This window comes from Balearica regulorum, chromosome 6 (assembly GCF_011004875.1).
Source record: "Balearica regulorum gibbericeps isolate bBalReg1 chromosome 6, bBalReg1.pri, whole genome shotgun sequence".
Lineage (NCBI taxonomy): Eukaryota > Metazoa > Chordata > Aves > Gruiformes > Gruidae > Balearica > Balearica regulorum.
Genome location: NC_046189.1, coordinates 19,909,778 through 19,924,883, shown reverse-complemented (window position 1 = coordinate 19,924,883; position 15,106 = coordinate 19,909,778). Strand labels below are relative to the sequence as shown.

At 39.3% G+C, this 15,106-nt stretch overlaps 1 protein-coding gene across 5 annotated transcripts in view; it reads left to right on the top strand.

The window, feature by feature from the left end:
• Positions 1-15,106, top strand: part of MAP3K20 (mitogen-activated protein kinase kinase kinase 20) — a 91,947-nt gene that overhangs the window by 31,035 nt on the left and 45,806 nt on the right. For all 5 annotated transcript variants that reach the window (XM_075756644.1, XM_075756642.1, XM_075756643.1 and 2 more), the window contains exons 3-8: positions 771-858; positions 4,860-4,961; positions 5,750-5,815; positions 6,807-6,835; positions 6,951-7,088; positions 13,128-13,214. In XM_075756644.1, the coding sequence (XP_075612759.1) occupies positions 771-858; positions 4,860-4,961; positions 5,750-5,815; positions 6,807-6,835; positions 6,951-7,088; positions 13,128-13,214 (510 nt within the window). The remainder of the gene's footprint in view (positions 1-770; positions 859-4,859; positions 4,962-5,749; positions 5,816-6,806; positions 6,836-6,950; positions 7,089-13,127; positions 13,215-15,106) is intronic.

Below are 15,106 nucleotides of genomic sequence, written 5' to 3'. Positions count from 1 at the left end.
TCTTGAGAGACCTCAAAGGAGACATCTGACCTCCTTTTCTCTCAAAAACCACAGGGACTATATGTCTTAATTTCTGTGGATATGTTCTCATTCTGTCACAGTCTCCTTCTCAAACCTAGAAGCATTGTACAAGTGGAATTCGAAGGTTTTGTGTATTTATCCAGAACTTCCAAACGTGCAGCCTATTCTGAGGAGCAGTTTCAACTGCAATGCTGACTGTTTGGCAATCTCAAGCATGCTTGCTGTGTGTATTCGATCAGACTCCACAGCGCATGCCTGGAAACTCCACGTTTCCAGTAAACATTGGACGGAGCTGTGTGTGCATGGCATGCTCTAACAGCCTGAAGCGCTGGACTGACTGAACCCATAGTACTTTGTACATAAACACAAATTCTGGATAGGACTGCTGCAACTCTGCCAAAAATCCCAGATCTTTCTTTGAGCAAAGTTTTCCAAGGCCTTCAGTTTTTCCAAAGGCTTAACTTCTACAGCTGTGCCTTGGCCATGAAAGAATAGTCTGAAAATTTATTTATTTTTTTTTTCCCCCAAACATACTATGTGTTCATCTGCCACATGCCCTTGTGAGGTTTTCAGTTGCCAAGCATTTGTGGACAGTCTTTCCTAGATACCTGTGTGTTTTATATATATATATGTTTTATATATGTGTGTGTATATGTATGTATGTATATCCACTTGGATATAAAATAAACTATTATAGTGAATGCCTCGTTCTTAATTGTCTAAATTTTTTGTTTGGTTGGTTTCAACAGGCGGAAATACTCAGTGTGCTCAGTCACAAAAACATCATTCAGTTCTATGGAGCTGTCATTGAACCTCCAAATTATGGCATAGTTACAGGTAAGGATTTTTGTCCGACCTTTGTCTTGATTCTGTAAAACTCCAATGTTACAAGGCATTAGCTTTACTCAGTTTCAGTATTTTCCTAACTGTTCTGGCCGCCTTTGAATGTTAGAGTGCTCAGCACCACCTGCCTCAATGTAAATGGGAGTGCTGGAGGTGGGAACCAGGCTGGGAGCAGCCCAGAGGCAGTTGGAGCCTGGGGGGTTCTCAGTGCACAAACTCAGCACTCCTTTAAACAGAAACTTTCACTCTGTTCTGTGAATTGCTTTTCCATTTTAACTAACATGACAGAAGTAGAGGTTTTCATGGTGTGAAGTTCGGCAAGTTCTGTGAAAAGGGATGGCTAAGAGTCTGCTCAGAGCAAAGCTGCACTGTGAATTCTGCCTGTAGTGAAAATAGGAGAATCTGCATTGGGAACTTTCCAGCCATGGGAAGAGCTTGAAAGAGTCAAGGGTTTATTAGACACCCTAAGACAGCTCCCTTTATTCACTGGAACCTAGGTTTCATTTGTTCTGGGATTCCTAGAATTACGTGGAGGTTGGGTTTTGTGTTGTTTGTTTTTTGTTTTGTTTTTTTCTATCGCCACTTTAAGCTTCCTTCCCTTGTCTTGGGAGTTGGTTGAGATACAAAATTACATTGCAGATAATGTAATTTCTCCCATTCCTCTATTGGAGAAACTGGGAGAAACTAGGTAATATAGTAGTAGAAAACAAACCCAAAGCAAAGACATCTGCAGTCAGCTGAAACAATGTTTGGAGAGGTAAACCCCATGAAAGCGTGGATTAGGAGGCATGTTTTGGCATGCCTGTAACACTTCAAAGAGTTTGATGCAAAGAGTAGTCTTTGCATGTAGCATAGCCTAATACCAGTTTGAAACACTGCCCTTCTGGGTTCTGTTGTTTCTCAGATGGTGGACAGAACCTGTGAAAATTCAGTTATTTCTACCTGTCTCTTAGACGTCCAGTTATCACAGTAGATGGCAGTGTAATCCGGTGGGAGCACATCAGAGGTGCAGCCCTGTTCAGAGCATGGGAAGCTTTACTTACAGGGAGGTCACGGTCTTGCAACCAGCACTGCAGAGGTGCACGGGAGTGACCACAGTCTACACCACCCAGAGGATGCACTGGTGATAGCATCTAGACGGGAACTTGGATACCTTTTTGAAGCAATAAAAATAATAGAAAGCTAATAAATCAAGTAAGGTAATTTTACTATGATTTACAGTGTAATTGTAACAAACGTAAACCAGTGAGCAGAGTAACAAAGGAGGTGTGTAATCAAAACCTGAGCATGATATCTGGATCAGAAAGTCCTCACTTTGATGTCACAAAAGGTCAGTGTCCAGAGGACATCTGACCTGCTTGCCAGTCACAGGACAGACAGCAGCTACAGTAGGTCGTTATGTTATTGAGAATGGGGACTCTTTAACCATCTATGAGAAGGAGACTGTGCTCTGTAGTCCAACCACTTTATTACTCAGGGAGCTCTGATTCCACCCTGGCTAAAGAAAAAAGCTTTTTTTTTTAACAAACTGCATTGGTTCTTCCTGCAACTTCCAAGGAGACTGGAGTCCCATGGGCTGGAAGGGAAGCAAGGCTCCATTTCCCTACACCATTTTCAATGAGAGAATAGCTACTGAGAAAAGAAATGTTAATTGTGCTTGAAATATCTTTTAGAGGGATTTTCACTCTGTGATCTTCTGGATGGCCTTCAGTGTTGCAGACTTAATCCTGTATTTAGTCAGACATCTGTTTCTTATGAGGGAAAATCCCAAACAAGAAGAAATCCTGAGAAACTAATGTTTCTTCAGAGCGATGGAGATGAGGGCATTCAGCCAAGCATTGGCATGTACCAAGCGTTAGCTGCATGTAATGTCTTATGTGGGATTGTCAAAGAGTTCTCTGAGAAAGGCTCCATCTGCAGTCAAAACACGTTTCCCTGCTGGGATGTATGTCAGTGTTATAACTGATTATCCTGCCCGGTGAGCTGCTAACGTGGATCATGTCATTCTAGATGTCATTGGCTGCCCCTGTCAACAGCAATCTCGATGCCTAGCTTTCAGATCTGGTTTTTAACCACAGCTGCCTCCTCCCAGAAGGTTCTTGGAGCTTGTGCCCCCCGTCCGCACAGAAACGTGCGGTGTATCCCACAGCCCATCACAGGGTGGGCCCACTCAGGCATTCAGAGCTTCTTTTTTTCTAAAGCAAATACCTCTTTTCCGTTTTTGAAAGAAAATTATCCTCGCGATATGAATTCCGAATCCATAAGCTCCTAGTAAAAACCTGCGGCACCATAAATATGTAGAAGAAATACTAAAGGATGGAGCTTTGTTGATTGAAGCTTACTTGCCTGCGTTCACACAGTGGCAAAGGGCTCGGGCAGCTGAGTTGTCCCTGACCCTGGTGGATCAAATTGTGCATTGTACAGGCATGCAAAGCATGCAGCCAACCTATTCCTGAAGAACCCATTTATAAGACAATGATGACATCATGGGTAAAAAAAGCTTATGTTTTCATTGAGGAAATGTGCAGATCAGCAGCTTACTCCTCTTTCAGTGACATCAGAAGCAACACTTCTGTCTCCTGCAGAGGCTCCTTTCAGTGGGAGGTCCTGCAGTAATGATGCAAAACTAACTTGCCACTTGAGTGTTTACTTTCGAAGGACTTCCTGTTTTCTCCCTTTTTCCTTTCATTTAGTGCTGTAATCTTCTCATATGATCTACCATGTTGTAGGCTGCAGCTTCAGTTTCCTCCCAGAGTTTCCTTCTCCACGTGGCAATCTCCTAGTGGTGTTGATTGCCTTGATGAGAAGCAATGTTTATTTTTTACGCGTTTAGCCTATCATGTATCGTACATTGGTTAATATTAACAACAATTCGGATACGTTTGATGTAGTCTTAGAGGGAATGATTTTGTGGCTGGTTTGAAATGGCCAAAATTAAGCATTTCAGTTGTATACCACCTGGTTTGCCACCTTAGGTATGAAGATTTTAGGAGTCTTGTGAGTAGATTTTAAATTCTGCCTGAGAAACACACTGAGTAGCCTTGGGAGAGAGGGATGAAAAATTTGGAGTTGCTCCTTGCATCCCCCTGGCCTTTGTGCTACTTGGGCTACACTGGGTGGCATGTGCCCACTCTGCTTGGCAACCAGATAAAAGAAAATGTATCAGCTGCTTCAACTCATGAACCTCCTGCTGTGGTTTTGGTGAAACCTGAATGAATACTGAATAAACATAAAGCTTATTTAATGAATACTGAATAAACATAAAGCTTATTTAATAAATACTAAGCAGAGGAGCTACAGCCTTTAGGCTGCTGAACATGACGTGCAGCACATGGAAATCTGGCCTGTTTACCTCTGGGTGAGACCTCTAGTTTCATCCTTCCATTTCTTCACGAACAAATGACTTGATCTGCTACTCTGTTCCTCCATGGGGAAACAGGAAAAGAAAATTTTGCAAACTCGTTCTTCCTAACAGAACCTTATATATTTAACATCTGGTTTTACTTAAAAAAATAAAAATTATTCTTTGTTATGCAAATACCAACAGGCCCAAAAGCCCTTGTTTTTACCCATATAATCCTGCTGTGGATTGCTGTAGGTGTAGTTGAGAGAAGTTAACGAAAAGGCCTGTTGATCCTGAACAAGGAGCATCCAGAACCTTTAACTCTGGAATTTGAACTGGTTTGCCTGAGCTTTCTTGATGCCAGACCTTTCTAATGTCATTTCATTTTAATGCCTGTTGTTATATGATTGTACTTTATTTATTTATTTATTTTTTTACCCTTAGCAGTAGATTATGTCTGTGTTGGGATAATCAGAACAAACTACCACTCCCCTACTACACTACTAATTATATTAGCTGCTGAACCCAAATTCTTTGTCATTAAGCCAGAGGTTGACTGCTTTCTGGAACTGGCAGTTTCCATTAGATCTTTCAGTTTAGGTGCAATGTTTTAAAATGTCATGCGAGTTTGTTTGTTGTTGTTTTTTAACAGAGTATGCTTCTGCTGGCTCACTGTTTGATTACATTAATAGTAACAAAAGTGAAGAGATGGATATGGATCATATCATGACATGGGCAACTGACATAGCTAAAGGTAAGCAATGCTATCCTACACAGCCAGCAAATTGTACAGGTGGAGATGCTTTCCCTACAAAGTCAGGAAAACCCTCCTATACTTACTTATTCAAATTGTAAAAAAACCCCAACCAAACCAAAATAAAAAAACACACCAAAACCCCAAACATAAAAAAAGGAAAAAACCATTCACTTTGCTTTTTAATCTGTTCCATGGTTGTTATGAATCCAAAATAATTTCTGGAGTGAATAATTTCTATGAGCCAGTTTTACTTCTTGTTTGCCCCTGAGTCCCAAGAGGATAATTTTGCTAATGTAGAGTGATTATGAGGTAAAGTACATAATTATCCTTATGTTTGATTTGAATTGGGACATCTAAGGAAGCTAAGGGCTTATTCTCAGCAAGCATACAGAAATTCTTCATATAATAATGCAGAACAAGCTATTTTGTCTTTTGTGTTCTCTGTGACCACATGAGAATTGGTGTAAACCAATGAATGAACACTAAATTCATATCTTGGCTTACCTGTGTAGACAACAGCTTAGAGAAAATAACTAAATATAACATTAAAAAGCATTAACATACCCATATAGATGCTCTGAGGGATATATGAGCTTTGCTTAGTGTTTTTTTATGCAAAGTAGACTATGGGAAGGAAGCTTTGCTTCTCCTGCAGCATATCGGTATGGCATACAGGTCTACCGACTTGTAATAAGGACAATTAATGGGAACCAGAAAATATGACTGCTGATAGGTGATGACCATGCTCAGCCTACCTAACTAGATTGTTCCCTTGTTTTGTGTAGGAATGCACTATTTACACATGGAAGCTCCAGTGAAAGTAATCCACAGGGATCTGAAGTCCAGGAATGGTAAAGCAGCAAAACACTGAAACACTCTGGATTTACTGTTAATTAACCTGTTAATGTAGTGTTTAAATCTGTACTTAAGATTTGTGAACATGCAGAACTAACTAACACCTTGGCTGTTGTGAAGCTGCACTAGGAGTTGCTGAGGCACAGAAGAGCCTGTCCTCCTCATCCTCATCCTCTCTGAGCTTCGTTGCTCAGATGTCCCTGGCATCATTTAGAGCACTGGGGGGGGCTCTTTCAAATTGTGTCTTGCTGACCACAATCGTACCCGTCTTTATCAGCTGTCAGATGTTGCCTGGACACTCCTCACTTCCTTTTTCTATTTGGAAAGGTGGAGTACCAGGAAAGGCTGGCAGACACCAAACACAATAGACTGGATAAGGCCTATTATTTCTTATCTGAAAATCTTGTCTTTACTGTGGCCTGTTTTGAGGTTTGACAGATATTCATGCTTTTGAGAAATACACACTCAGTGTGGAGCTGCTCTGGTTAATCTGTACGTGGCAGTTGATGACCATTTATGAAATTTGCTGAACATTGCCTTTTAACGGAAACTTTCACTACTAGTAGTGGGATAGGAGGGACACAGATTTTAATAATGCATAAGGGGAGATAATAGCCAGAAAAAGTCTAGATCTCACCTCAGTTGTAAGTTTTCTCCTTTTATTAATGAATCTTTGAGAGCTGCTTCTTAAGCCTAACGACATTGGGGAGAATGGAGTTTATCTGTATTTCAGCTATAGTTGTGTTGCTATCTTTGAACTCAGTAAGGCCTGAAAGGTTTTGCGTTTGTTCAGAGGGTTGCAGGTATTCAGCAGATGTTCTCTAAAGCTTCTCAAAGAAACCAGGATAATCATGCATGTGTGCATGGTCAGGTGCTGACTCACTGTAGGATCATTTTTCTTGATACAATGCAAAGTCTTTTGCTGTGAAACCGTATTGTGTTTATTTTTAATAGCATTCTTGTAACCTATCATATTTTCATTTTCAGTTGTTATAGCTGCTGATGGTGTGTTAAAGGTATGAACACTTTAATTATTTGTAGAGAGATTCTGCTTCTTGACTCGATGTTTTGATGCCGAATGAATGAGGTTGATACTTTAATATCTGTTTATTTTTTATTTATTTTTGCCAGATCTGTGATTTTGGTGCCTCAAGGTTCCACTCCCATACAACACACATGTCATTAGTGGGTACTTTTCCATGGATGGCCCCAGAAGTTATCCAAAGTCTCCCAGTGTCTGAAACATGTGACACATACTCATATGGAGTGGTGAGTGCCTCTCATTTCACTATGTGTAGATGATCTCTAGTGTGACAGAATTTGTGTGATGCAAGAACAACAATTCTAAATAAGGACAACAGAAAATATCGCACTTTCTTTTAAGACTGACCCATAATTTATAATTACATGTTTGAAAATGATAGGAAGAACAGTGTCTTGCATGTCTAGTAAGATCCTTACCTGATTAGATTAGCAGCATGCCAGTGTGGGAAGCGCGTGCTTTACCACAAGTATTCAGCGTGTGTCCGAAGGTTTGCAGGAGCCACTGAACCATCTGCATCGTGAATCTCTGTTTGTGTTTTTAGTGGAACAGGAGAGAAAAAGGTGGTGTTGCAATAGGGGTATAACAGGATTCCATAAAATGGAATGTCACTGATTTTGTATTAAAAAGTAAGCCACTTCTCCATGCTTAATTGTTTAAAAGATCCTGCTATCATTAGCTGTGAGAATAGGGACTACCTCTTGCGGAGGTAGAGGCCCCATCTAAAAATACAGAAAAGACCAGCATGGCATTGCCATTTTGCTGAAGGGTGCACAATCAGTTATAGTTCATCAGAATGTCAGGTTTGCAGGTACAGTAATGTGATTTTTTTTCACTCTGTTCACAGTTAAACTCTTAGGTTGGTTTTGCCCTGCAATACAAAATAGGTTAGAACTGGTCAGATGAATTGTGTGCCTTAGCCCTGTAGCCTTTCTCTGACAGAGAACAGTAGTGAATGCTGTGGGGGAAAAAGGAAAGTAAGTGGGGTTGCAGTTTCTATGCATATCTGTGCATTAACCATTTTTGGTTTTGGATTCAACAGTCGATGGCAGAATGAGGAGTTCTTTCAGTACCTGTCAAGTATTGCCTCTTTCTCTTTGAGGGGTGGGAGGAGATAGATGTGAGAAAGGCACTGTGATTTTAAGCTAACATCTATGGCTATACATAACTAAGCTGATGTCCCAGTGGAAGATGACTTAAACCTTTTGCCAAACAGTTGTTTATAGTGGCGGAAAAAAAATGAGAGATGATGTGGTGTCGCTTACAAATGAAAAGTTGAAGGTTTGCAAGGAGGGAAAAAAGCCTATGTTGGCAGATTCAAAATCCTTGCTTGCTTAACTGAACTAGGTCACAAACAGTAAGAGAACATAAGCAATAAATGTAAATGTTAATGTAAACTGTTACTGGAAGCAATCATATATTATCCACTGAAGGGAAACGTTCCAGTTTCAAAACAAAGCAAAAATGTTAGAGGAGAAATTCCAAACATGGTCTTACAGCTCAAACTGCTCATATAGTCATCTTGGTGTGAATTGACTTTAAGTAACGTTCTAGAAGTGGGAGAAGGTAAGAAATTCTTCAATATCTTACTGTGTCAAGTATTACCAGAGCCTTGGGAACAGTGTCACGCACAGTTTATTCTTCCTTGTCCAAAAAGTAAAGCTCCTTGACAGTTCTGTGCTTGGAGATAAAACTCAACTACTCTCCATATGAAAACAGTTCAGTGTTACTAGAGTATTTTAATGTGTTTATGGGTGTATAGTGCTACTTTAGTATGCCTAGTAATATTTGACCCACATTTTTTAATATATTGTTTTTGAGCTAATGTGTTCTGCTGTGGGTAGAAGCTTATAAATTCATAACCACTTAGGAATGAATTCATCTTTTTATAACTTTAGTCTTGGAACACCATTGTTTTCAGAGGAGATACAGGGGTAGAAATGAAGAATGGCAGTAGCCCAAGTTCTCTGTTGATGAAATTCCTGACATAATGGGGTTGTACCAGCAAGAAATTGTCCGAATATAACATTGAAAGTTGGAATCTCCCCGTAATAAGTGTTAGACTATCAGAGAATTAGCTAGGAAACTGAAAACAAAAAATCTTAGAAAGGGTATTTTTGTCTCTTCAAATGATTATCTCTGTAAAAACAAAATTTGAAGAATCCCTTTTCAAAGTGTAACACTTGCCAGTAGCTTTTGTGCTACAGAGACAAATCTGCTTTTCTTCAGTTAAAGTCCTGTTAACAAAGAACAGAATCCTTTCAAATGTAAACTAGGAAGATGCTAGGAATAGATACTCTGTTTGCAACATTTGTCGCCTTCCTTGTGGTTTTCTTTAATTTCTTTTCTTCTACTTTTTATTCCTGATTGTTTTTTTCTTTCTACAAACGAGTCTGTGATTTTAAATATATTTCTTAAGGTGTGCGAGAGCTTTTTTCCATGAAGTGTCCAAGTCTTTCTGCAACCTTACAGGTCTGAGTTTCTCCTCAGCTGAAGTGAATTTTCCTCTCTGTGTTGCATACATGTTTATAGCTAACGTTCAGATTAGTTTGTCCTACTCTTCATGGATGGTTAAACAGGTCTATATATTCTTTCTGAGATATATAGTGAGTAATTTATAATACTGCCATGAAATGCTAAGACTAAATGTTCCAGGAGACTTACTACAACAGAAAGACACATATTACACTTTCGTTCAGCCATGCTGTGATTCTCTTTTCTAATCCATTTCCAAATCCATACTCTAAACAATAGATACCAACTGTTAAAAGTGATCAACCCAGAACTGGACTCACATGCTGTCGTGTGTGTTGCTCAGAAACGATTCCTTGCTTCTCTTCCAGATATAAAAGTGTCTGTGGAATGACAGTGTTCACTCTAAAAGCTGTTTTGAAATCATGAAGATACATGCTCAGAATATGTTATCCTGGCAAAATTGTCGTGCACTGCAGTGTGTGTTTGTGTATCAGTATAAATGTGTTTAATCATAGAAAGCTTATGCAATGTAGCTGAATTATTTTAACACTTACAAGAACAAAAAAGTAAAACCATTAATTGGCTATTGGTAGCATAGAGACTGCCGTTAAATGTAGCAGCTGTTATGCTCCTAGCAATAGTTCATACATTGCTTTAGCTATGAGAACATACGTTATTTATAGAGGGAATGTTGGCCAGCTCCAGGGGTTATCCCTTACTCTTTTTGAAAAGAATTATGAGATCTTTAACTTCCCCTTGGATCAATGCAGAGAAGGCTGACCTAATTTTCATGCCTAAGGGCAGTACCTCTAAGAGTGCAACCCTTTCTGCTCAGGCTGTACTTCTGCTAATTGTGGCTCCTGACCCTAATCTGTAAACGCTTTCCTAACAAGAGAAAACATTTCTTTTTTTCAGTGAAGATGTTCAGAGTGTTTGCTTTTTCTCAAATTACTAATTTGTTGGGTGTTCCCTATCCTATATGGCACTTTGAATCTTTGTTGACTTTGCACTGGGGTGGGGATGTGGGGGTTTTGTTGGTTTGTTTCTTTTTCCTTTTGGTTCTTGTCACATGGTTGAGAGGATAAGAATTGAAACACACGGCTGAGCTGACAGAAGTAAGTGTGTCAGCTTTTTCCAAAGACCACATAATTCTTATTCTCAGCTTCACGTATAGGATGAGCATTCAGACATTTGTGTGTCCTTTCTGTTTCTCTGTATGCAAAGAAGAGCCCAACGTCTTCAGAGGCCAGAGCTTACAAACCACTACATTAAAAGATCGTGCTTTATTTTCCATCATTGGGTCTAGCTTGGCTGTTTCTCTGTGAGCACCTCCTGTCCATCATCACAGAGATATGATGTGATAAGGAAAGCAGGTGATCCTCGCCATCAGAGGAGGGGGAGTGAACCATGTCTATCAATTAAATTACACCAGCAATGGAAGATAGATTGATTTCCATGTGAGGTGAGCTGGGGAGCCAGTTCTGAAAATGAACAGAGTGCACCTCGCAATAAAGAGACTGGGGTAAGTCAGGTTCAGGTGCTTTTTCTGCTGCTGAGTGACCCTGGGAACAGGAAGAGACAAATGGGAAGGCAGAAGATACCCATTTGCTGCTTTTTAAAAGACTGGTAGTGCAATCATTTACCTTAGCTGATGATTCATGAGATGGGGTTGAAACCTCTATAAAACTGAAGACAGAGAGACGTCATCATTGGAAGGAAAGGCTTTCTCTACACCATTGGCCTGAACATGAAATTTGCATTGTTGTTAGAACGTTTTCTAAACCTGTGTAAATAAATACAACGATTTCTGACATCTCATTTTTGTATCTGTTACTTTCTTCTACGATTAGTAAAAAATAAGACATTAAGAAAAATTCTTCATATTGTGTCAGATTGCTGTTTTTCTCTTGAACTATGTGCAGTCTTGAAGTGTTTTAAGCTAGCACTGTTGGCTTAGGAAGGCAGTGATCCGTACAGGCAGTGGAAATAAACACTAAAGGTGTCATGATAAAGGAATTCAGTGCAAAATGTTCTGCACAAACTTATGTGTATGAATGAAATGAGACAACCCTTACAATTTACAGTCTTCTGAAAGAAAGGTAGCAGAGCAGTAGAGTTTTCCTGCTCAAGGCTCTTGGAGACATTTAACATGTATTTCATTATGTTCTTTACTTGGAAGATGTATTTAGATACTGCTCTATCTGACGTGCAACTTGAATTTCTTTGTGGTTTCCTGGTACAGCCGTACAGATGAGGTGGTTCTGCAAGGCTGCTCAACTGCATGTTTGCTTTGGTCCAGGGGCTTTTGTTTTAAACTGGCTGTTTTGTACATTGCTTTTTTGTCTGAAGTACATGGGACTGCTAAATTATTTCCTTCCCTTACAGTTAAATTTCCTTCTCTACCAGTAGAGAGGTGATAATTGTAATTACAAATTGAGGTGCTTTTTTTTTTTTTTCTTCTGAAAGGAATGAATTGAGGCAAACAGGAGAGTTGAATACCTCTATGATAGCTTTCCCTTAATAAGAAATAAGAATATTTCTTATTCTCACGAAAATTATCCTTTTACTTATTTTTCCAAGATACCCTTACTTTACTAATAAGTCTTCTGACTCAAGCAGAGTTATTCAAATAGGTGTATTGATGGAGTACCCTGTTCACTTGATTAAAGGCCCAACTCTGCTTCAATGCATTTTTTCTGCTTGAGCAGCATCTGCCAATATTCTCACATTTTCTTTCTAATTACCTTCATAGCTGGCCAGAATCCATTCAAAATGATATAGCTGGAATAAGCCTGGGTACTAACCCAAATAGCGAGGCTATAGACTTGCATAAGGATCTTAATGCGTTTGGTCAAATCCTACATAAACGATGCCTTTTTTTGTTGATATGCTTTGTATATAAGCAGAAGAAAAAGGTTGTATGTAGATATTTGTAACAGGATATGTATATGAAGGTTCTGATTTAAAAAAAAAAAGATGACAAAAAAGAGACATATACAAGGGAAGGTACAAAGTGCCTGTTACTTTGGTTGAAGTCCAACATGTAGTCCCAATGGCAGAAAAGCAAGTTGGATTCATTGACTTGAAGCCTTTTTGGTGATGCCAAACTCTTTTCTACAGAGTAGCTTAGATTCTTGGTGCTATGTTACCAAAATGCTAAAAGCATACAAAATTAGGAGATCTTTCTTTATCTAAAGACAGTGTATCTATAAGATATTGAGGAGAACAGAATAATTTTTTTAAATGCTGTATATTGTTTAGTTTAACATAATAACATACTTGGAGATAAACAGTTTTGCTTGCGAGATTATATTTAATATTTTCATAGGCATATCACAGGAGCAAAATACCTTTTGGATCATATTCTGACTACTGAGAAGCACTAGTTGCAATCATATAGAAATATTTTTAAATGCAAAATGACTACAAAGCAAAGATCTGCCTAGTTGGGGCTGAGAAGGAGAGGAGGAGTTCATTGTCTTCCCAAGTCTCAGCTGCCAAATATGAACTTTATAGTGTACAAAGAAAGTAAAAAGCATTTTCCACAAATTTGCAGGCATTAGACCCCACACAACCCAGTTTTTCATGTGGGCTTTTCTGTAGAGGAAAAAGCAGAAACATTCAAATTAATTTAGTGAGAGGATCTTGCACGCAAACACTGGTCCAAGTTCCTGCAAATGGAAGCTGGTTGCCTGATAATTGGATACAGAATAGTGCTGTATCAAGGTTTAATAATGTATTTAAAATACAAAGTACAGAAATAAAAATTCTTTTCTTTTTTTCTGTTCCAGGTTCTCTGGGAGATGCTAACAAGGGAGGTCCCCTTTAAAGGCTTGGAAGGATTACAAGTAGCTTGGCTTGTAGTGGAAAAAAACGAGGTAAGACTACGTTTCTACATTCAGGTACATAGATCAGAAAACAGTATTGGGGTTTTGCAAAAGACTTTTTCATCTTCTTCAAATTGAAAGTAAGTTCACGCGTATGGAAAGATTAGCAGTAGGAGCTAACACAAAGGGTCAAAGTGATGTTATTCCTCATGAATGGACCCTTTACATCTAATTGTTGCAGCTTCACGTCGTGATGCTGTAGATCAAAAATTGTACAAGTACTGTACTAGTTTCTCAGTCTCAATTGTAAAACCTAGGGGTTTGTTCTTAGTGATGAAAGAAGCCATTGCGTCCAAGGTAGGGGAACAGTTTAACTCCATCTCCTGCGTTTAGGACATCTTTTTACTGGCCGGGAGTTGATATATCTGTAAGAGACCTTCAGCTACTTCAACTTAACTCTCCCAGCAGGAGTCACTATAGTACAAGAAACTGCCGCTTAGATGAAAATTTCAAAAATAAAAGAAGAAAAAATAGTTTTAAAAAAAGAGAGAAATTACAGTTTTGCCACCTACGTTCAACACTACATTGAAGATGAGCTCCTCACTGGTATCGGCAAGGCTGTGGCATAGCTGCAAGCCTCCTCATGCAGAGTCTTTCCATTTCAAAAGCACTTCAGTGGTGTAAACACCGTTTGTACAGTGTCCCCAGCCTCGCTTTTCTTCTTCTCACAAATTGAGGCTTTCAGTTAGTTGGACATGTGAGCGTATATCTGAACACATAGTCCCTTGATATCAAAGACAGTAACTACATTTAAAAAACATTTAAAGTTGTGACTGTACCACACACAGACAAGCATGGAAATCCTCCACAAAGATGAAACCTCCTCTATCTAGACACAGCGGAAGCTTGGGAAACATTACAATGGCGAGGCAGTGGCTGTACAATACAGATTCCTATTATTCTACATAAACTGTTTCTCAAAATGCTTCAGAGTTAAACAGAGGAGTTAAGTTTCCTCCTCTTAGTTTAATATTTTTTGTTGGTGTTTTTTTCCCTTTTTTTCTTCTATTTGAGGACTGGATTAATTCCAGTGAGTGATACTGTGATATACCGATTAGTTAGAAATGCTACACTAATGATGTGAAGATTAAGACTGTGGTCTTCTACAGAGTTTATCAGAGCAGGAGGCACAATGAGACTCTTTCTCCTATGTTTGAAGGAGGAACCATGAAACCTTCCATCAACAGTATTTCTTTCCTGTGCTTACCATGTGCAGCTTTATATAAGGGGTTCGGACTGGCATTGGGAATGTTGTAGAGAGATGTAGTCATATGCTGAAAGACGTCAGATGGTACAACACACATTTCTGTACAATTTTCCAGAGCAAGGAACTGTGTAAAATACAGTATGAACAAAATGTGGATGTGACTACTATTTTACTCATGGCTGAAGAAACCTAAGGGGTGACATGTTCAGAGCCAGCTGTTTGTCTGCTGGGTACCACTAGCCTGTTGCTGTCATCTTCTTTGGAAGGGTGCCTGGGAGCTTAGAGGGCATTAACACTTGCTTACATAGTTTTTATTTTTTCTGGCCATGACTTAGGGAACATGCCCAGCATAAGCCTTGTAAAAGTCAGCTTGTGCTACTTTTCTTCATAGTTTCTATGTCCTAAAGCAAGTGTGAGGGTCGGGTTCTGCTCTCAGTTCAAGCTGTTGACATCAATGAGGTTGTGTGGCTCCAGTTCACAACAGAATTGAATCACTGTTGAGCCAGTCCTTCATGTTTTGCCCTGCAAGTCTCTTGTTAAAATCAGTGTGGGACTGAGGCCAAAGTGTAATTGCGTAGGGTGAAAAATCCCCTTTTGCAAAGCCTGAACCCAACAAATGAAGTGGATTTTAATGATTCTGTATGGGTCTTTTTCAACTCTCTGTATAATTTCACAG